Source organism: Salvelinus namaycush, chromosome 30 (genome assembly GCF_016432855.1).
Source record: "Salvelinus namaycush isolate Seneca chromosome 30, SaNama_1.0, whole genome shotgun sequence".
Taxonomy (NCBI): Eukaryota; Metazoa; Chordata; class Actinopteri; order Salmoniformes; family Salmonidae; genus Salvelinus; species Salvelinus namaycush.
The window spans coordinates 12,186,942-12,210,356 of NC_052336.1; the positions used below are offsets into that span (position 1 = coordinate 12,186,942).

Sequence of the window (23,415 nt, forward strand, 5' to 3'; positions counted from 1 at the left end):
ATTCTAGAAGACTTCCAACTTCAAATGGTTCAAATGTAAAGACTCTATTTGGGTCTTTGAATGAGCCATGAAAAATGCATGCACTAGAAAGGTCTCAGTAATTGAGCTTCCACCTCCATCTCAGAGCTAACCTGTCCTGTCAGGATGTCAATAAAAATATCACTCTATATGATACAGCAGCCTGTATGTAGCCTCTCTATAGGCCAAAGTGAATGGCTACACCTTAAACTAGCTAGCCTACTAACATGCAAAGCTGAGCACAACACAGACCCCAACAGTTTGATGCCATGCTACCTGGAGCGCCAGTCACAGATAAACCTATGGAAGAAAAAAGTCAACTCTATGCACACTCAGGGTCTTGTAATAGGCCTAACAATGATTGTATAATAGCGGCCCCACTCACCCACTGGCCCAATAGACATAGCCCCCTAAACTGCCATGCCCCACTTTCTCTGTAGGCGGCACCGTTGTACAACCATATTGTTCGATTTGTGCAAGGAGAGAGGTTAATTTTAAAAAAACTGAGGCGGGGTCACGCGAAGGGATCGCGTACCCTACATATTTTGTAGGCAAGCAGTCTGAGTCTCTTCCTCTTCCACCTAGTTTTTAAGGGGCGGGGAGTACTTGGGTGTTGCCCATTTGCGTCGACCTCGACAGAGTCCAGTGGCTAAAACATCGGAATATTTTCATTTTAGAACCGCCTGGCCTTGTGTCTCTTGCCCGTTGCCTCACCACCGAAAAGGATCTGAATACTTCAACTATGGGAGTCGAAGGCTGCACTAAATGTATCAAATACATGCTTTTCTTCTTCAACTTCATCTTCTGGGTGAGACTTTTTTCTTGTAATATAGACTTTTAACTGTCCAAGCATTTGGTTGCTTGTCTATAGGGGCAGTAACCTCCCCCTCTTCCTGCTAAAAATAGTTGTATTAAAAATAGATGTATTTGTTTTTTTGTTGTTATTGTTGTTGTTGCCAAATAGGTATACGATCTGGGGAAAACCTCACCCAAATAGGCCTGCAGATGCCGATGTAGTAGTCTTATTTATAGTTGTTTTATTTATTGTCTTATTTTTATATTTTTATTAAAATAAAAATAGAGGTTTTGTTTTTAAATAGACCTAGAATCGTAGCCTATGCTGCCATATGGCGATATGAGGTGCGTTCTTATTTATTACGAATAGCTGTACAAGAGCAGCCATATTTTAGGGACCGCATCGGGAACAGACCGTCATGATATGTCAAGATTCGAAATTATGTTGCTGACTAAAGTAAATCATTCTATAAATAATAACCGAGTGCAGGATATGATTGACCGGAATATGACTGTGCAGGAACTAAGAACATAGTGTGTATTCCAGTACATAGATTGTGGTCCGTTTTCGACTACAAATCACATTTCAGTCATTGTTTTAGATTGGAATACCTCGATGTTGTCCCTCAGTAATCTCATACATACACCCATAATTGTCAGTGGTGTTTTTGCCTCCAATGAACTTGATTAAATTCTGGAATTTTTTTATTTGACTAAAATAGGCCCGTTAATCATTGTGAAGTTGTGTAAATCGCCTGAAATGCCTTTGCCTCTGTGATTCATTGGGTACATTTGTTAATTATGGATGACTCATTGGGATGGAGGGAAACTTTGATTAAAAGACCACAAACATTTATGCAAACTTTTCAAAACCCAACAGATTGTCACACCATCCTTTCATTAGTGGAAGTGAAATGTTCCTTGGTCTTTTTATGTCCCTGGCAAGCCAGCTAAGAACAAATCCTTATTTACAATGACAGTTTACCAAAAGGCAAAACGCCTCCTGCGGGGATGGGAGCTGAGATTTAAAATAAATTAGATATAGGATAAAACACACATCATGACAAGAGAGACAACACTACATGAAGAGAGACCTAAGACAACAACATAGCATGGCATCAACACATGACAACACAACGTGGTAGCAACACAACATGACAACAACATGGCAGCAGCACAAAACAGGGTACAAACATTATTGGGCACAGACAACAGCACAAACGGCAAGAAGGTAGAGACAACAATACATCACTCAAAGCAGCCACAACTGTCAGTAAGAGTGTCCATGATTGAGTCTTTGAATGAAGATAAAACTGTCCAGTTTGAGTGTTTGTTGCAGCTCATTCCATATTCTTCTGTCTTGAGATGTATATTTTTAATATAGGGATATGTTATTGATTGATGATTAGGCAGAAGTATTCTTAAGAGCGTGTATGGAACCACAACAATCAGAAGGACATGTATTGGTAGACCTCCGGACTATTGTTGTAAACATCCCCAGGGCTACTTTAGGTGACCCCAGATTAGGTGAGGGCACTGAACTTGAGAAATCATTGACTGTGCCAAGACCCGCACTTGTTCATGTGGGTTGTAATGTGGGAGTGAAATTCATTGTGAGTCTTGGCTCAGTCATGAAGAAGGTTGGAAAGGATAAATTATAGGGCTGGGGTGTGGCATAGCAGTCATCTGTGGAGACTGAGAGATACTCATTTTAAGATTCATGATTGCTTAAGTGGTTGCATGGATTGATGTGTCAGGGTCTTTTGCTTGATCAATGACCATATCCATTAGACTGGACATGTATATCATCGATTCTCTTTTCTCTCAATGATAATTCATCCAAAGGCTGTCATTGTAAATTTAACTAAAAGCCTTCCCCCAAAAATGTTTGATTAAGGGTTGCTACCCATGCCATTTTGCATATGTTGAACAGGTGGCAAATCACTTCAAGAACAAGCTGGGGAAAAAATAAAGATCTATCTAATTACCTTTAGTTTGAACACATCCTTTCACATGAAAACCTTTCAATCACTTTGTTCATTCCTGTGGATTGCCTTTTGAGCCGGGACACCAAGTCATTGAGATGTATCAAATACAATTCTGATTTAAACAATGCCAGTCAGTGTCCTCTTGTACACCCGCATTCGAAGGACAAGACTCATGAGCCTCTCAGAACATAAATCAGAGTTGAGTGGAAAGGGGCCGGTGGCTGACCCGTGGTTTACAGGATCTGTGGCTTCTGCATTTGAGCCATTCCCATCAGCAGCACCAGTGTGCCAAGCATTTTACAACCCCCTGCATACAAGGCATGTGGCAGAAATAGCCCTCTCACTAGACTGCAGTAAAAAGAGCTGAGGTGCTAGAGAGGTAAGGTGGTATGTTATCTGGTCCCAGACAGATAGCAGCAAGACATGTAGCACTGTAGTGTCAGGATACAGTTATAATACAGCAAAGGGGAAACACAGTGGGGTACTGGCACTGAGGTATACTATGTTGTGTTTGCCAGTCATAGTACAGGAAGAACACGTACTGTACTTTCTCACACAGATAAGTGACACATTTATCTCTCGAAGTCGGTGAACATGCTGAAAATGCTCTTTCCCAGGCAAGAGTTGAGGGAAGTCAGATAAGCAGTTCATGATGTGTACTTGAAGATAGGAGCTGTTTTGTGTATTGTTATTTTTTTCTGTGAATTTAACATTTTAGCTAGCATTGAAATGACATGATTAAGTTCATCGGATTGGGTTAATATAATGATATTGTTGGTTGGTCTCCCTGAGATTTTCACAAGACTCAGTTGCAAGTCACTTGGTTGGCCTCGTACCACTTTGATAATATAAATAATCATAGATTGGATTTGAATGCTCACACCTGTGTCATATCATTGTAATTACTATAGTAACAATATTGTATAAACTTTTTGTTACCTAATAATTATGTTAGTGGAATAGTGACTGTTGTCTGTGGCAACATCTTTTTTGTAGCCTATAAAGCCAACTCTAAGTAGATCTGTGCTTGATCAGTACATGGATGGGATGAGGCAATGGAAAGAAGCACTGTACTTGGGATAGAACCTTGAAATACTTTCCAAACTTTTTAACATCCTACAGTGGAATCTTGCTGCAGAAACCACACAGAGAATCAAACACAGTGGACTATAGGGCTTTGGTGTCCAGATAGGAAAAGGAGTCTGAAGTTCCCTTCTTCAATGAGACACCCTGGCGTGGAAGCAAACGAATGACTGTGCACTGACACATGCTACCTCTGTTATTTTCCCCATGCAGCCACCTGTCTCTGCAGGTTGCTCTCAGGCCAGCATGTTGGAAAGGCAGGGGAAACCTGACTTATTGAGGGGGTGGAGGGAGGTGGGGGGTCCTACTGTGTCTACAGTAGACATCAGAGCAGCCCCTTTCCCATACTGGGAACAGCAACAGCTGACAGGGGTGAGAGAAGACACCCGAAAGAGGAGGGTGACAATAGAGCTGCAGAGAACTGGCATGCCTTCCCAGTCACTGGACTTCATTTCTGTCCACTGTTCTTATTCATATTTCTTTCCCTAGCAACACCTAAGGAATTTGTATTTAGCTTTATATATTATGGAACCATTAGGCCTCAGTATAGAATTTGGAAATAATTATGGACTCTTTCCATTTGTGAGAAGAAAAAAAGTTAATAACAGGTTTATATTAAACATTGTATGATACAGCACAGTATCATATTAATGTAATGTATGTACACTATACTGTGTCTCGGGTCTGTGTCTCTCAAGTACTAGATACAGTATATTCATATCCAAATTACAGAAATCCCAAAAGAGACGACTGTTCAGATGTCTCTCTTGGCTGCTCCAGAATGCAACTGTTCAGGAGCCTCACCCTTTGGCAGGCTGCAGTGTTGATCTTGTTGCCAGGCAGCAGCGAGCCTCAGCAGTGGAATGGACCTTGCTGAGGGAGATGTGGAGGAGAGAAGAGCAGAGAGGCTGGGTAGGGGAGGCTGTTTTCAGGCAGAATTTCTGATAGTCTCCATGAATGAACTCAACCAGAGGGATCATGATTATTATACAGCTAATTTAGGTTAAGTCTTAAGATATTCCTGCTGGGAAGATATGGGTTAGATATATTACATTTCACTAACCTTATAAACCTTTTGGAGTTAAGTCCAGTTAGATGGATTTTACCAACTGCAGGGCAGAGGTACAGTAGTAGTTTGTAGAGACACTGACTCCAGGTACAGGAAGCCTTAGTGAAAGCTCTCTTCATCTGAAGCATTACAGCCACCACCCCACTGTCAGAGAAGGTGGGGTGGTGGTCTCTTCCAGTGTTCTGTGTTGTTATGCAGCTGTTAACAGATGTGGCTGTGCTTTCATATCATAAGGTAGGGCAGGGGGCTAACAGGACTCTGGGGGAGTGGGTGGTTGAGCAGAGCCTCCTTTGTCCTCCACTTGTTGGGACATTCGTTAGTCAGAGTTGTGCTGCCTGTGTTTGTTGGGACTGCGGCAGAAGCGGTGCTGTGTAGATTAATTACCTAACACCAACGCTCCCCATCCTAATAGCAACCGTAAAGATCTGTCAACACCAATCCACTCTTGGCATCCCCAGCTCCTATACTGCTGAATAGAATCAAAAATGTATGCAGAACCCCAGCTGCTATACTGCTGAATAGAATCAAAAATGTATGCAGAAATGAATCTTTGAATAAGGCCTCACTTTCCCTACTTATTCTGTCCTCCTATGTTCAGCTCTGTGCAGTTTTGGAGAGGCACTAGACAGGGGGCTAAGAAGTCCCCCATTCTTGGAGCCAAAATGGAGCCTATGGTAGAAAAGACTTCACTGTTCATCCAAATTCAGGGAGAAACCAGACACTGCTGAAATTAGAAACCTGGGCTGTATAAAAGTTCAGTCAGTTTAGGTAAAGCATGGAGTCACAGGGATTCCACCATTGACTCCTACATTGGCAGGGAGATGAGGCAGAGACACTGTTGCTTTAGAGAAGAGGGTGGTGGAAGTGACAATGTTCAGTCTGCAAAGAACATGAACAACACTGAAGTTCTATTCGCTACACCTAACAAAATAAGGCTTCAAAGTGAATTATGCAAGGTGAATTAATGTTGGTTTTTCTATGTGAGTGCATGTGTCTATTCCAATTTTCTCATTCCCTCTCTTCTGTCCAGCTCGCTGGAGGTGTGGTCCTGGGCGTGGCTCTGTGGCTTCGACATGACGGCCACACCAGCAGCCTGCTAGAGTTGAAGTTTGACGGCCAACAAGCACCAACCACCTTCTTAAACAGTAAGTACTTTAACACTCTCCCTCCTTGTCTTCAGAATATACTGTAACATGCATTTAACATGGTGAATATGTGTTATAAACATTTTATTGATGTTCCATAAACGTGATGTTGTGAGCTGGGTTCTCTCTATTTGACACCTGGTCCATTGTGTCGTTGTACTCCCCTGGAGTGCTCAGGGACAAGGTCAAGCAGAACAAACAGTATCCCAATGCACCACTGATCCCTCAGTGTCTTCTAAAATGGCAGATTCCACTTTTCTACTATTATGGCCAAAGTGATCAAACGTAATGGGAGTTCCTTTAGGGTTACTTAAGTAGTTTAATTAAATGATAAAAAATTGGGATTAATTTGATTTCTGTCAATCAGGGGTGTGGGTTCATTTGGAAAAATGAATGCCATCAGTGAGGAATTGTAAATTCCCTCAGTTAACCTTTTTATGAAGGGGTTTACAGAATGAAAAGTCCCCTGTGTTATCAGGAAGAATGTAGCCTATGTTGCTCACATGTTGAGAAAGAAACATTTTCCCAGAGAGCAGTGCAATGTTTATCCAATATCTTTTAGACAACTACTATCCACACATACTTCCAGTTTCAGAATAAAACTTGTGTATCTACCTAACATTTACAGGTATAGTACCCTAAGGTATTTTGGGAGTTTTGTTTAGTACAAGTACTGCGACAGTAGTATTGGGTTTATACCTCACAATTCACTGAAAAGTATCTTTCTTGTGGCAGTCCACTATGTATATATTCTGGACTGAGGTTGCCAGGAATTTTCCCATTGCACTAAAAAGGAAGATCCCGCCTGGTAATCGTGTTATTCTTAGTTAGCAGCTGGGTGTTATGGGCTATGACCAAGCGTTCTATAGCTGAGGTCTTTATTTCTGTCTGACAGAGGTAGTTGGTAACAACTGGACCAACAGCACCCTAAACAAGGGTCACAGCACTCTAACCCCAACTGTTCAAGTGTCACAACAGACCAGCTATATAAAACATTCTCCATCATCACCACATCCTTCAAGTCATACCCATGTAACAGTAGGGAGGAAGTTAAATAGAAGCAGCCATAGCGGTGTTTATGCGGTATCTCTGTTGAGAAACTGTTGCTGGGCGCACACACACATTTCTTATTCTGAAAGCTGTAAACATCATTTTTATGTTGTCACTTTCCTAGCCTACATAAAGGCTTTGACGTGTTTTCTTGTTTTGGAGGCTTGCACAATTCTCCAGAGAGGATCAACTGTCTGTTTTTCTGACCATGACAATGATTCCACACACGAAGTGGATCAGGTTTTCAGTTTCACTATTATGTCCACTTTGATATTCTCCAGTCTCACCCTCCACTACTCCTTGTCTCTCACTAGGCCTCTCTCTCTCTCTGGGCCCTCTTCCCTCCCTGTTCTTAAAGGAATCATGGCATAATGCTGACCATGATTATATTTCCGACCTAATGGAAATCCCGTGGCTCTTAGAAACCAAGTTCTGTAAGAGGCAGCAGGAAAGGGAGTATTTGATTGTTGTCATCACATCCTCTCTTTCCTAAGGTTACGACATTAAAATCAGTCAAAACGCTTTTCTAAGTCATTTTTGTGAATAAGACTGATAAACACAGCCGTGTATAGAGTTTGTGCATTCTTACACTAGGTTAATTGTTGTTTTATAAGAGACAAAACCTCTCCATTTTATCACTGTGGTCATTCGCCTGTCATGATTAACGAGAGGTTATTAACATAGATGTTAGTAGGCTAATATTTTATCTTACTCAAGTGATATCTAACTGTATAATGCATGACATAATCATCTACAAGATTGTAAATTCCCAGTCATTACAAGGCATAGCTTCAAATGTAAGACAAACTTCAAGTCTTTGAATGCGACTGTCTCAACAATTAAGCGATTACGGCAAAGTGAGGACTCATTAAGATATCCTGAAATAGTCTGTTAGAGGGAGGCATTACCCCACTCACTTTGTGCATGAATTTAAACGTGTTTATGGTATTCTTCTTGTGGGAAGTGCAAGTGTGTGAAATGTTTTCAAGTAGTACAAAATGACTAGTGGAAGTGACACTAGTAGGACGTTCATACGCAATATCAGCTTCCGTTCCGTTGGGTGTGTTTCACACAGTCCCAGAGAATTGATGTGTCCCAAATGGCACCATACTCCCTACACAGTGCACTACTTTTGGTCAGGGCCCATCAATAATGCAATATGAAAGGAATAGGATGCCATTTGGGCCATGGCCTGTGAAGTTGTAAGGGAAGGGAAGTTCCAGTGTAATGGCCTGGGCAGGCCTTGACCCATAACCTCATGGGGCTCCATGGACACAGCCCCCTTTGTCCCAGCCCAGTGGGTTGCCATCGATGACTGGGGACAGCTGAAGGGGCTGCTCAGCCATGATAGCAATACCTGCTATGTCAAGGGTGGGCAAACTTTTGGTCTCGAGGGCCACATCGGGATTTCAAAATTCAACAGAGCCGTACAGAATAAACATTTTTTTTACCGATTTGTTTGTCCAAATTAATTTGCGGGCCAGAAAGACGGCAGTTATTAAAAAATATATAGGCCCATTATAATTTCTATTAGAGGTCGACCGATTATGATTTTTCAACGCCGATACTGATTTATTGGAGGACAAAAAAAAGCCGATACCGATTTATCAGACGATTATTTTTTAAATATTTTTTATTTTATTGATTTTTTAATTATTATTATTTATTAATGATTTTTTAAATATATATATTTGTAATAATGACAATTACAACAATACTGAATGAACACTTTTATTTTAACTTAATATAATAAAATCAATTTAGTCTCAAATAAAAAATGAAACATGTTCAATTTGGTTTAAATAATGCAAAAACAAAGTGTTGGAGAAGAAAGTAAAAGTGCAATATGTGCCATGTAAAAAAGTGAACGTTTAAGTTCCTTGCTCAGAACATGAGAACATATGAAAGCTGGTGGTTCCTTTTAACATGAGTCTTCAATATTCCCAGTTAAGATGTTTTAGGTTGTAGTTATTATAGGAATTATATGACTATTTCTCTCTATACCATTTGTATTTCATTTACCTTTGACTATTGGATGTTCTTATAGGCACTATAGTATTTCCAGCCTAATCTCTGGAGTTGATAGGCTTGAAGTCACAAACAGTGCTGTGCTTCAAGCATTGCGAAGAGCTGCTGGCAAACGCAGGAAATTGCTGTTTGAATGAATGCTTACGAGCCTGCTGCTGCCTACCACCGCTGAGACAGACTGCTCTATCAAATATCAAATCATATACTTAATTATAATATAATAAACACAGAAATACGAGCCTTAAGTCATTAATATGGTCAAATCGGGAAACTATCATTTCGAAAACAAAACGCTTATTCTTTCAGTGAAATACGGAACCGTTACGTATTTTATCGAACGGGTGACATCCCTAAGTCTACATATTGCTGTTACATTGCACAACCTTCAATGTAATGTCATAATTATGTCAAATGAATTAGTATTTGTTAGGAAGAATAGTCTTCACACAGTTCGCATCAAGGCAGGCGGCCCAAACTGCTGCATATACCCTGACTCTGCTTGCACAGAACGCAAGAGGAGTGACACAATTTCCCCAGTTAATATTGCCTGCTAACATTATTTTCTTTTCACTAAATATGCAGGTTAAAAAAAATATACATGTGTATTGATTTTAAGAAAGGCATTGATGTTTATGGTTAGGTATATTGGTGCAACGACAGTGCTTTCTTCACGAATGCGCTTGTTAAATCATCACCCGTTTGGCGAAGTTGATGTAGGCTGTGATTCGATGATAAATAAACAGGCATCGCATTGATCATATGCAACGCAGGACAAGCTAGTTAAACAAGTAATATCATCAACCATGTGTAGTTAACTAGTGATTATGTTAAGATTTATTGTTTTTTATAAGATAAGTTTAATGCTAGCTAGCAACTTAACTTGGCTCCTTGCTGCACTCGCGTAACAGGTGGTCAGCCTTCCGCGCAGTCTCCTCGTGGAGTGCAATGTAATCGGCCATAATCGGCATCCAAAAATGCAGATTACCGATTGTTATGAAAACTTGAAATCGTCCCTAATTAATCGGTCAACCTCTAATTTCTACCTAGTTTTAGACATCCAACAGTGGCCTGATTGAATGGGCTGTAGTTTTTCCACCTCTGTGCAAGGGGATATCATAAGGCTATTGATCTGCTTTGTGGGAGTAGCAGTAGGAAGTACTGCAGCATTGCTACTGTACAACTGCATCTTGATATTGGATGTATATTGTAGAAATGTTATACATTGGAAAATAAGCAAATAAGGACTCAATTTCATCGTGCTTGTCATAGCTTGAAAGATGGTGATATTGTATCGATGTTGATTCATTGAAACTTTTTGAAATAGTAGCTCTGTGTCCTGAAAGCAACTTGCCCAGCTAGTGATTGGGAAGGTTAAGGGAGTTGTACTTGCCTATTGCACCAGTGAACTCTGTCAGTGAGAACAGATCCAGTGTATTATGTTTGCTAGTTTGATCAATTCTGGTCCAAAGTGTAAATGTTTTATGAGACAATGTCTGGTTATGTTCAGATGGAACTGGGTGCCTCACCACAACACACATTGTATTGCAGAGAGCAAGAACCTATGTGTCACGCTCGTCTAAATGAATCGACCAATCGAAACTCACCAAACAAAAACAATCAAGCACAAACGAAACGTGAAGCTAATGGCGTGCACACAGGCAACTAACCAAAAAACAAGATCCCACAAACTAAAGGTGGAAAAAAGGCTGCCTAAGTATGATCCCCAATCAGAGACAATGATAGACAGCTGCCTCTGATTGGGAACCATACCCGGCCAACAAAGAAATAGAAAAACTAGAATGCCCACCCAAATCACAGCCTGACCTAGCCAAATAGAGAAATAAAAAGGCTCTCTAATTGATCGTGACACTATGTGCCGAGCACATGAGGTTAGAGACACCCAGCCAAACAGGAAAATACAAACATAGACATTTCCTTTGACCTATAACCACATTACCAACATAACCCACATGACCTTACATTACGCATCAACCCATATTGAGGGACATAGAAGGAGAGCGGATCAAATTTAAATAAGTGTGAATACATTTTACATTAACTACAACCAATAAAACCACCAATTTTGTCAGGACTTGGGTGGTACTCAGGTCCCTCTCGTGCCTTGTGAGATTGGAGAGAGGTAAGAGGGTAATTCTACTGGCCCATTAAACACTCAGTGGGAGTAAACACACGGTACAATGTCCACTTTTCTGTTGATAGATTCCAGTAAAGGCCCACCCATGAGGGGAGAAGATGCCAGAAGATGCTTATTAGCGCCACCCCTGCCCCAGGAGTCTAAATTTGCACTCTCACTCATACCTCTCCCTACCACTTCTTCTAGATAATGTCCTTTAGGTAGAGATATTATAGAACATTAAATGAGCCTCGATGGTTAATGTAATACTGAGCTGCTTCCATAGTCTGGACTCTGCGTGTCTTAAAAAGCTGGTGTTCCACTATATGACCCCCAGATGCACTCCTCTGTCATGTTCAGCTCTAGTGTAGCATCACTCACACTTCACTGTCAGATACTGTGTAGTTGGCCGTAGTTATGTGACAAGTTTGCTGACCCTGAGGAAGGCACAGTGATGCCGAAACGTTGGTAAATACCCATTAAATTACTGGGAGTTTATACATCGAGTGTGCGACTTTCTTTATTTTGATAGTTTATAGTTTATTCGCCGTTAGTCAGCACCTCCACACAAACAAATTTTTCTGGGTGTGCGCCAGCTCATGTTTTTTAATCTAGGTTGAGGTTACTAACATCAGCGAGGGATTTGTCCTGCTTCTCGGGGGGCCAAACTTGTTTGCCCTTTTGTATACAACACAAATTCCTTCCTTGTGCGGTCAACTTCCTTCATAAACATCCTCTCTCTCCCCTAAACTTTCACTAGCTGCAACATTCAAAATCTACATTCAGTGTTGGCCTCATGAATCATCTTCCTTGTTATCAGTCATTAATTTTATCATTCATGAATGCAGGTCAGAAGGGTAAACAGATATCACATTAAGGAAGGAGGGAAAATGGAGGGGGAAGTGAACTTGCAGTAGAGGAAACTACAGCCATTTAGCCTTGATTCTGATGAAGATACACAATGTCCATGCAAATGTAATAAACAGTAGCCAACTGGAGCACAATCCATCCTCAGGGGATTTCCAATTATGTTGTGGATGTTTTCAGGGCATTCATTTTAAAATGTATTCTTTAAAGTTGATTAAGAGAAACCAAGAGACTGTGGTTGTTTTTCAGCAACTGGGTTTGTATGTCCTTCAACAATTTACTCGCTTGTTTAAAAATAATCACAGCCTGCCTGTTACATAAAGTATTTTTCTCTCCAGAGCATGGTCCTTGTTGCTTTTTTTCTAAACGAAAGGAAAAAATTCCTCACCAGTCTCCCCCTCTCTTCCCTCATACTGCCCCACCCTCTTTCCCCTCTAGCCTGTTACTTTCCACTGAAGTTCAGCTTTGTCCCCATCTGTTTGTGTTTAACGTCTGTGTTACACTCTCCCTCCTCCTCTTCAGCTCTGTCTACCTCTCTCTGTCCTTTCTTTTCTCTTCCTCCTTCCTTTGATTTTGTCACTCCTCTATCCACCTCCCTACCACTCTCTCTATCCTCATCTCAATCCTCTTGTTTTTCTCTTGCTCTGTCCATCTCTCTCTCTTGCTCTGGTATCCTCCTCCTCTCTCCTTTCTCTCTTCTCTTTTCCATTTCTTTCCCTCATGCCTATACCTTCTCCTCATGCGATAGGCTCCACACAGCACATCTCTCTCTCCTGGCCCATAGACTGGGCACTCTAGCACCGTGGTGTGGAGAGCTTGATGTCATAGACTGCACTGGTTCCAGAGCTGGTGTTGGGCCTTATGTTTCCTCTCACTCAAGGGTCTATCCCCCCTGGCTCTGAACCAGCTGCCTGCCCCGGGAGTTAATGAGACTAACAGCTGCATTACGCATTACAATTCACTGGCGTGCACACACGCACGCACATGGACACACACAAGCACATACACACCTTTTCTGGATAATAATGTACTATCCAGTACCACAGTGCTGTATCAGTTTTCATGTGCACAGCCTCTACATGTTTTTTCATAGCCAAAGACACATTCAAATAGTGACATAAGCAGTGGCATTTCGGTTTGTACAAGGTAGCGGAACAGTACGGTAATTCACGTCACACCTGTACCTATTAAGTTTAGAATGTAGTCTATGGTATATTGAATTCAATTTAGTGTACATTGGAATCTAACTCCAAGTTTAGTGTTTATTACACGCAAAGAAAGTGTATCCTCCAGAGAGGCCGATAATAGTTTAAATAAAACAATAACTGAAACACAATGAGGTCAGGAGTAATCCTTTTTCTAGATGATCTGGGGGTGGTCAGCACTTCTCCCTGTTTCTCATATAATTTCCGTACAAGTAATGACCGGTGATGACTCAGTGGAAATCCATTGTACTGTATATCCTTGGTCATGCACCCAATAACAATGTATGTGCTTCAAATAAACATAAGATCCATTTGAAGCATCTTGTATTCTCTATCTTTACCTGAAGGATTTAACACATACAGTACTTGACAAAGTGCAGTTTTCAGAATATTATTTTGTGCCTATAGTAATCAAACTTCCCTAAAGAAGTCAAATGATATGTACAAAAGGCGAAGACTGAATAGTATCCTTAGAATGGGGCCCCGGGTTTCTTCAGGGCACTACACTCTTAGAAAAAAAGGTTCCAAAATTATTCTTCGGCTATCCCCATAGAAGAACCATTTTTGGCTCCAGGTAGAACACATTTTGGTTCCAGGAAGAACCCTTTTTGGTCCAGGTAAAACCCTTTTGGGTTCCACGTAGAACCCTCTGTGGAAAAGGATCTACATGGAACCCAAAAGGGTTCTACCTGGAACCCAAAAGGGTTCTACCTGGAACCAAAAGGGTTCTACCTGGAATCAAATAGGGTTCTTCAAAGGGTTCCCCTATGGGGACAGCCAAAGAACCCTTTTAGGTTCTAGATAGCACCTTTTTGTCTAAGAGTGTAGGTCACCATTCATCCACTGTGAGTGAGGTCAGAGTAGAAGGTCACATCAGGGGCTCTGATGTTTGGAACCTCCGGATTAATCAACCAGCAGAAATACTGTTTACCTCAGACTAAAGCCTACATTATTTCACCATATTTGTGTTATTACACACATTATTTGTGTTCTAACATTACTTTTTTGGTAATAATAAAAACATCTAGTTTGGTTGAAATGTCCTTTTCTACCCAATGGAAAGACTGTGTAGGCTCTGTTCACTCTTCCCTCAAATCTAGTGGTATCCAACAATGTCTTATGGTATCAACCATGTTCTCACTAGTACACGAGTGGGTAGGACGGATGATTCAAACGTTGGTCATAAGAAATCTAGACAGCTACCGTGTGTCATCAATTCCACCGCTTCCCACAGGAAAAATGTTGTTTTTGCTCTCACCACAGGAAACACCTGGGTCACAAAGACAAAAATGTTGATATTCCTCTGATGCTTTTCGGATTAACTGACTGAGACCTCCAGTCTAGTCTGCTGTTTTAGTCAACCAGTTGACTCTCAGAGCAACATTTTTTGCGGATTAACTGACTGAGACCTCCAGTCTAGTCTGCTGTTTTAGTCAACCAGTTGACTCTCAGAGCTACATTTCTTGAATTTCTATACAGATGAAAACTAATTTGAAAGGAAATAAATTGTTGATCACACATAGATTGGTCAAATGCATGAATGGATGGATATAGCTCAAACAAGTGGTAAGGAAGAAAGAAAAAAGAAAGAAAGAGTGCGAGAGAAGCGTGTGATACTGCATCGACCCACTGCTAAACATGCCGGTCACGCCCCTGTTTTGTTCTGATGATGTCATGGTAAGGGATGGCTGAGCAGCGCTCGTAAAAAGCTCCCCATCCGTGATTCAATTCCCCCCGCCGCACAGCCACAATCAAGGAAATAGAAGGAGCACTTGGTCAGCCTCCAAGCCATCGATTTTTAAATGAGCCAGGCGAGCAGGCAGGAGAGAGGCGCTGTCCTGGCCGTCTGTGTCCCTTCACTGGAATATGAGGGGATGGGAGAGGACGAGAATCCAATAAGCTTTGCGATTACAATATGTAGGACAAAAAAAACATTAACCCAAATCGTGACCAGGCCCCTCCTTGTATCTATCAAGGACAGAGTAGAGGGATGGAATGGCAGTCTGTGGGGTGTGGGTGGAGGTCTTAAAGATGATGGATGGGGAGAGGGAGAGGGAGAGATCATAGGAGACAGTGGCATACAGTACCCCTACTTAATGAAGCCCTGTATAGTGTTTCAAGCAAGACAAAGGGTGTGTTTTTCGCCAAGTTGGTTTATAAAAATTGGTACCGTAATACTTTGCATATAGTCCCCATGAACTGAATTTATCTGAGAGATATAGAGAAAGGTTGCAGAAAGAGAAAGGGGACAAGACAGAGAAGAGGCCTGTAGACTAAAGCATAAAGAAAGATCTTTCTTGAGCTAAAAAGTGACATATTGTCTGGTTAGTGAGTCATTTCTACCCCGGGCTGCATTCACTGTTCAGCCAGTAAAAGGGTGCCACACATATTCACCACACAGCTCACCTCACACCAACCCTATCTTCTCGGAACTACTGTCCCCGCAAAACTTTAGGGCTATCGTCACGGAAACAGCAGTGAACAATAATGTTACGTGCCTTTGGGAAGCGGTGGCTCAGGCAACTGTTGCTCTGGACCACATGCTAAAGTCTGATGAGGTCACAGGAAGAGAGGGGAAGAAAGAAGAATGGTGGGTCAGAACAAAAGATAATTAACCAATCAGCATTCAGGATTGGACCCACCTGTTGTATAATATCACCTAAACCCCCTGATTGACATTCAGTGTGAGGCCCTAGGCATTAAATGCATAGTGGGACTATTTCTAAGCGCATGTTTTATGATTGAATTTATAGGTGAAATCAGTCCAACACACCAAGGTCAGCAGAGCTACCATGGGTTTCCATGGTTACCATGCTAGCCCTGTCTGAGCATCTGATGGATGAAAACAAGGCATGATGGGAGGGGCTAATGAAATCTGACCACACCAAGGAGCTGTAAAAACAAAACATTGCACAGCCTGGCGAGAGACGACTTTGATATATTATAAACCTTTCAACTGAAAACAAAATATCATTCCCCACTCCTGCATTCTCTTCAATTCTTATGCCATATGTTCTTCATAAGAACAACATTTATCTACAATGTTTGGATGCGTCTTGACATGAGACATGAATGCTTATTGCATTGGATTGAGAGCCAAGCACCTTGTGTAAATATAACTGCAAAGTTCCCATATTTAGGCAGAATTTAAACATGCTAAACCAAATAAATAACACCAACTCATGCCACCTGGTGGTAGTTAAGATGACTCTACTCATCATAAGGTAGTAGACACACTAGCAATGTTCTGTAGAATATTGACTATTGACCAAGTTGTCTTTGTTTATTCTCTCTCTATCTCTATTTTAGGTGTTCACATCCTGATCGCTGTTGGCGCAGTGATGATGGTTGTCGGGTTCCTCGGCTGCTATGGTGCCATTCAGGAGTCTCAATGTCTTCTTGGAACAGTGAGTCATACAGACAGAACACATTTACATTTACATTTAAGTCATTTAGCAGACGCTCTTATCGAACACCATGCAGCAAAGAGTCACTTGTATGTGGTCTAGCCAGCCCATTCCCGGCTATCCCCTAAATTGTCCACTGAGTGAATGGCTTTGTTTTCCTCCAGTTCTTTGCCTGCTTGGTGATCCTGTTCGCTTGTGAGGTGGCAGCTGGAATCTTTGGATTCATGCACAAAGATTCGGTGAGGAAACATACTAACTCTGATCTTACACACACACAGAAACACATTGCACACATACACAAAAACAAAATGTATGTTGAATCACACAGTGTATTATACAGTACTACATGATAGAGTTAAAAGCCATTTGATAATGTCATAGTGTGGCATTAATGTGATCATGACAAAGTAACTGAGGGTGGAATAACTACATTCAGTTATTCCTTCGGAGTTCCATATCTGTCATAACCTGACCAGACACATCCTGTCCTTTTGGTTGTAGATTTCCAAAGAGCTGATTACCTTCTATGACAATGTTTATGAGAACTCTGTAGTAAACACTATAACAGACCAGGACAAGGACAAGAAACAGGCTGCCGCTGCTGTGCTGAAGGTCTTCCATGAGACGGTAAGGCAAGCTCATACTTAAACTAAAATCATAACTGTCCAAAACTCACTTGTAAGCTGATTTCAAACACACAGCAAAGTGAATCTCATATCAACATCCAGACACACATCTCACTAATACAACTCCACTAACACATGCCTTTTTCTTTTAGTTGGAATGCTGTGGTAGGGGCATCAGCAACGTGTTCACTACGTTATTCACCCAAGGTTTTACAGACATGTGCCCCAAGTCAGTCTCCGCTTCCACTACAGTAAGTACTCTAGGGCCAACTATGAGGACACTACAGAATGTTGGTTATATAGTATAGTACATAAACCACAAAGTACAATTTCGACTCAAATGTGTTCTTTTGTTTGACAGGACTGTCACAGAAAAATCAGTGAGCTCTTTAACGAGAAGGTTTACCTGATTGGCATCGCTGCCCTGATAGTTGCTATTATTATGGTGAGTATCATGAAAGAGAGTATGTAGCTTGTGTGGAAGTGTAGCTCATACAAGATAAAGGATCCTTGGTCTCTCTATGAAGAAACCCATAATGCCCCTCTCATTTCTTTGTTCTCTCCTGTCAGATCTTTGAGATGACCTTTAGTATGGTCCTGTGCTGTGGGATCCGCAACAGCCCGGTGTACTAAAGTCCAGGGGGAAGAAGCAAGGGCTAGTGACCTCTGGAGATACTAGCCAATGACTGAAGGAAAATATTAATTTTCCTTTATTTTGTTTTTATAGCCTGTCACTTCCTCAAATAGTTGCTTGCTAATTTTGTCAGTTGTACAAGATCAAAAATGCATCTTCTCACACAGTTTTTGATAATACAGTACCAACTATTCTTGTCAGTCACAGATAGCTGTTCAATATTTTGACTAATGTTAGTCTGTACAAAATGTTGAGGTTTACATTGGCATGGCTTTTAAACACACACACACACACACACACACACACACACACACACACACACACACACACACACACACACACACACACACACACACACACACACACACACACACACACACACACACACACACACACACACGAATACAGATCCTGGAATTCTCGTGTTAATTGTGAAGTATTGCCATATGTTATGCTGGAGTCCAAAACATTGTATTCTGTTGGTTAATCAATCTCTTTTCAAATGTATATGTATAAACTGTATATATTTGCAGTGCTTTATGACTGTCAAGCATGGGTAATGTATTGAATCCCTTCTCCCCACAATTTTCTGTACTCACTGCTTGTCTGCCTGAGTTTTCTCCATAGAGAACAACCACTAACAGAGAATGGATACTATTGATTTGTCTGTCCCGTCTAAAACCAAGATAATAGAAGTGATAGTTTATCCTGTGCTTTTATAACACCTACCAATCCAAGCCATAAAGAGACCCCATGCCTCCAAGCCTTATGAGTGGAATATCCCATCCTCCCCAACAACACCTTGTTCCTGTTAAACTACATTGAATGTCCTGTCCTTAACCTATTGCTGTGTACTATGCATACCTACAGAAACCTCACCTCTTGGGGTCCTAAGCTGGCGCAGCGGTAAAACGCACTGCACCGCAGTGCTGAGGCGCCACTACAGCATGGGGTTTGATCCCAGACTGTCACAACCGGCCGTAACCGGGAGCCCCATAGGACGGTGCACAATTGGCACAGTGCCGTCCGGGGTAGGGGAAGGTTTGGCTGGTGGGGCTTTCCTTGGCTCATCTTGCTGTAGCGACTCCTTGTGACTGGTCTGGACGCCTGCAAGCTGACTCCAGTCATCAGTCGAACTGTGTTTTCTCCGACACATTGGTGCGGCTGACATCCGGGTTAAGAGAACAGTGTGATAAGAAGTAGGCAGCCAGATAGATCGTGTTTTGGAGGACGCATGACTCAACCTTCGCCTCTCCTGAGCCTGTTGCAGAGATGAGCCAAAGTACCTGATACGGGGTAAAAAATACCCTTGTGGCCATACCACCCTGAACACGCCTGTTCAGGGTCGGGCCTGGTTAGTACTGGGACGGGACACCGCCTGGGAATACCAGGTGCCATAAACGCAAAAAAACCGTCACCTCTTCAGCCATTCAGACGAATCTAGTTTATGTTCAAATAATCTTTTTTACCCCTGCTTGTTATACTCTGACAGTCAAACATCTTATTATGCTGGGACTTGCCGGACAATGTTGTATTTGTGCTGTATGATGATACTGTATAATACCACTGACCATGCAGTTGTGAGAGGTTGTGTTTGTGTCAGGAAGTCAAATACTGGCCATGTTAACAAGTCAAGTCCACAACCAACCAACCACTAGGGGGCAGACCTGTTGTGATGCTTCATGGTATTCCATGGCTATGGTTCCAAAGCCAGGGGGAGCGCTTGTCATACGTTCTTGCTCCACTGTGACTAGGGTTGCCTGCTCAACTGCAAAGCACTTCTCGACCGGTTCCATTTCAATCTTCAGCTTCCCTTCAGAGTTTACAGATCTGGTTCATTAGAGAGCTAGGTGGAGCTATCACCCTATTATCTACACCCATCCAGTCCTTTCAGATCTGTTAACACTGAAGGGGTAGGGGCTAGGGACTGAAGTGGAACCAGGCCCTTAATATTCACCTATATACACACATAAGCACTTAAACACTCACACATACTCACTCCATCATCATTTCTGTAGTCCTACATAATAGACTGTATGGCTTTCTAAGCCAACCAAAACCTAGTCTTGTTAACACATATTGCCTATGCTGATATATGGTTAAGTGTCTTGTAACATGTACAGCTATATATTATTGTACTAATGACCATGTAAAGACAATGTAGCTATGCCTTTCATTGTGATATTTTGTCTGGTACGTTGTCAAAAGAAAAATGGGTGTCGGCTTCAGTGGCAGTGTGCAGGACTGAGAAATCAGTTGAGTTACTAAAGGTTGGGAAGATTAGCAACATGGCTGTATATGCTGTACAACACAAAGGTGAAGAACAATGCCAGCAAAAGAGTGTCTCTCTTTAGTATCTATGTCACTGCCCTACTGTAAAAACACTATACACAATGTAGTGACTGAGACTCAATAGCCCACTGCTGCTCAAATCTGTGCCCTTTCTCTCCTGTTTTAGATTTTGATTTGGTTATGTTGCCCAAGTATTAAGGGATTAAATGTATTTTACAAATAATAAAGGAATAACCTGTCTTTTTCACATCTTATACAGTACATGAGTTGTTAAAATCCTTAACATATCCTTGACAGGTAGGCCCTATGTGGCAGTGTTTTCTATTCTAGGCTAGAGAGGAAAGTTTTAAACCAGGGTTTTCTTTCTTCACCCTAATTTCATAGAAATATATTTCCCAAATTACAAAGTTATCCTAATTATATGGATATAGAGAAAAACATCTATGGATTGAAAAGTCAGCACCATTGATCGTAATTTGTATTTGGTTAGCAGGTTTAGACAGGAAATCAAGATATGATCAAACTCTGTAAGGAGAAAATAATAAAAGCAACATCAACAAAAATATAATACATATAAATATGTAAAATATCCTGGAAATGTTCTATAAAAAATGTTTTGCGCACATTTGTTTACATCCCTATAGTGAGCATTTCTCCCTTGCCAAGATAATACATCCACCTGTCAGGTGTGGCATATCAAGAAGCTGATTGAACAGCATGACCATTACACGGGTGCACCTTGTGCTGGGGACAATAAAGGACACTCTAAAATGGGTAGTTTTGTCACACAACACAACGCCAACGTGCAATTGACATGCTGACTGCAGCCATGTCCACCAGAGCTATTGCCAGAGAATTTAATGTTAATTTCTCTACCATAAGCCGCCTCCAATGTCGTTTTAGAGAATTTGGCAGTGCGTCCAACCAGTCTTACAACCACAGACCACGTGTAACCATGCCACCCCAGGACCTCTATATCTGGCTTCTTCACCTGCGGGATCCTCTGAAACCAGCCACCAGTACAGCTGATGAAACTGAGGAGTATTTCTGTCTGTAATAAAGCCATTTTGTGGGGTAACCATGGATGCGCCCCTGCCCAGTCATGTGAAATCCATAGATTAGGGCCTAATGATGTATTTAAATTGACTGATTTCATTTTATGAACTGTAACTCAGTAAAATCATTGAAATTGTTGTATGTTGCATTTATATTTTTGGTCAGTATAGATTATCAATAGTTACATGTACACTGAGTATACCAAACATGATGAACACCTTCCTAATATTCGTTTGGGCATGGACTCCACAAGGTGTCGAAAGCGTTCCACAGGGATGCTGGCCCATGCTGACTCCAATGCTTCCCACAGTTGTGTCAAGTTGGCTGGATGTTAATTGGGGGGTGGACCATTCTTGATACACACGGGAAACTGTTGAACCCAGCAGCATTGTAGTTCTTGACACAAACCGCTGCGACTGGCACAACAACTCCATTATGCTGATCCTCAACACAGGAGCACCACAAGGGTGTGTGTTCAGCCCCCTCCTGTACTCCCTGTTCACCCATGACTGTGTGGCCACACACGCCTCTACTCAATCATCAAGTTTGCAGATGACACAACAGTAGTAGGCCTAATTACAAGACATCCTAGAGGGAGAGGGTGAGGGCCCTGGCAAAGTGTTTCCAGGAAAATAACCTCAACGTCAACAAAATGAAGGAGCTGATCGTGGATATCAGGAGACAACAGAGAGAGCATGCCTCTATTCACATCGACGGGACCGCAGTTGAGAAGGTGAAGAGCTTAAAGTTCCTCTGTGTACACATCACTGACAATCTGAAATGATCCACCCACACAGACAGTGTGGTGAAGAAGGCGCAACAGTGCCTATTCAACCTCAGGAGGCTAAAGAAATTTGGCTTAGCCCCTAAGACCCTCACAAACTTTTACGGATGTACAATTGAGAGCATTCTGTCAGGCTTTATCACCACCTTGTACGGCAACTGCACCGCCCACAACCCCAGGGCTCTCCAGAGAGTGGTACGGTCTGCCCAACGCATCACCAGGGGCACACTGCCTGCCCTCCAGGACACCTACAGCACCTGATGTCACAGCAAGGGCAAAAAGATCATCAAGGACATCAACCACCCGAGCCACGGACGGATCACCCCGCTATCATCCAGAAGTTGAGGTCAGTACAGGTGCATCAAAGCTGGTGCAGAGAGACTGAAAAACAGCTTCTATCTCAAGGCCATCAGACTGTTAAATAGTCATCACTAGCCCACTACCACCCGGTTACTCAACCCTGCACCTTAGAGGCTGCTGCCCTATATACAGTGGGGCAAAAAAGTATTTAGTCAGCCACCAATTGTGCAAGTTCTCCCACTTAAAAAGATGAGAGAGGCCTGTAATTTTCATCATAGGTACACTTCAACTATGACAGACAAAATGAGAAAGAAAAATCCATAGGATTTTTAATGAATTTATTTGCAAATTATGGTGGAAAATAAGTATTTGGTCAATAACAAAAGTTTATCTCAATACTTTGTTATATACCCTTTGTTGGCCATGACAGAGGTCAAACGTTTTCTGTAAGTCTTCACAAGGTTTTCACACACTGTTGCTGGTATTTTGGCCCATTCCTCCATGCAGATCTCCTCTAGAGCAATGATGTTTTGGGGCTGTTGCTGGGCAACATGGACTTTCAACTCCCTCCAAAGATTTTCTATGGGGTTGAGATCTGGAGACTGGCTAGGCCACTCCAGGACCTTGAAATGCTTCTTACGAAGCCACTCCTTCATTGCCCGGGCGGTGTGTTTGGGATCATTGTCATGCTGAAAGACCCAGCCACGTTTCATCTTCAATGCCCTTGCTGATGGAAGGAGGTTTTCACTCAAAATCTCACAATACCTGGCCCCATTCATTCTTTCCTTTACACGGATCAGTTGTCCTGGTCCCTTTGCAGAAAAACAGTCCCAAAGCATGATGTTTCCACCCCCATGCTTCACAGTAGGTATGGTGTTCTTTGGATGCAACTCAGCATTCTTTGTCCTCCAAACACGACGAGTTGAATTTTTAC

General features: G+C 41.9%; 1 protein-coding gene across 1 annotated transcript; it reads left to right on the forward strand.

The window, feature by feature from the left end:
- Nucleotides 1-597: 597 nt before the first annotated feature.
- Nucleotides 598-20,595, forward strand: LOC120024914 (CD81 antigen-like). Its single transcript, XM_038969282.1, has 8 exons — nucleotides 598-826; nucleotides 5,984-6,098; nucleotides 16,692-16,789; nucleotides 16,954-17,028; nucleotides 17,291-17,416; nucleotides 17,568-17,666; nucleotides 17,777-17,860; nucleotides 17,986-20,595. The coding sequence occupies exons 1-8, from the start codon at nucleotides 761-763 to the stop codon at nucleotides 18,046-18,048; spliced, it is 726 nt and encodes a 241-aa protein (XP_038825210.1). The 5' UTR covers nucleotides 598-760; the 3' UTR covers nucleotides 18,049-20,595.
- The last annotated feature ends 2,820 nt before the right edge of the window (nucleotides 20,596-23,415 follow it).

What these genes read in the sequence shown, in the direction of transcription:
- LOC120024914 (XM_038969282.1), top strand. Translation starts at nt 761, where the DNA reads ATGGGAGTCGAAGGCTGCACTAAATGTATCAAATACATGCTTTTCTTC. An exon ending in CTCAATGTCTTCTTGGAACA is followed by an intron (nt 16,790 to 16,953) that starts GTGAGTCATACA and finishes GTTTTCCTCCAG; the next exon opens with TTCTTTGCCTGCTTGGTGAT. An exon ending in TGATAGTTGCTATTATTATG is followed by an intron (nt 17,861 to 17,985) that starts GTGAGTATCATG and finishes CTCTCCTGTCAG; the next exon opens with ATCTTTGAGATGACCTTTAG.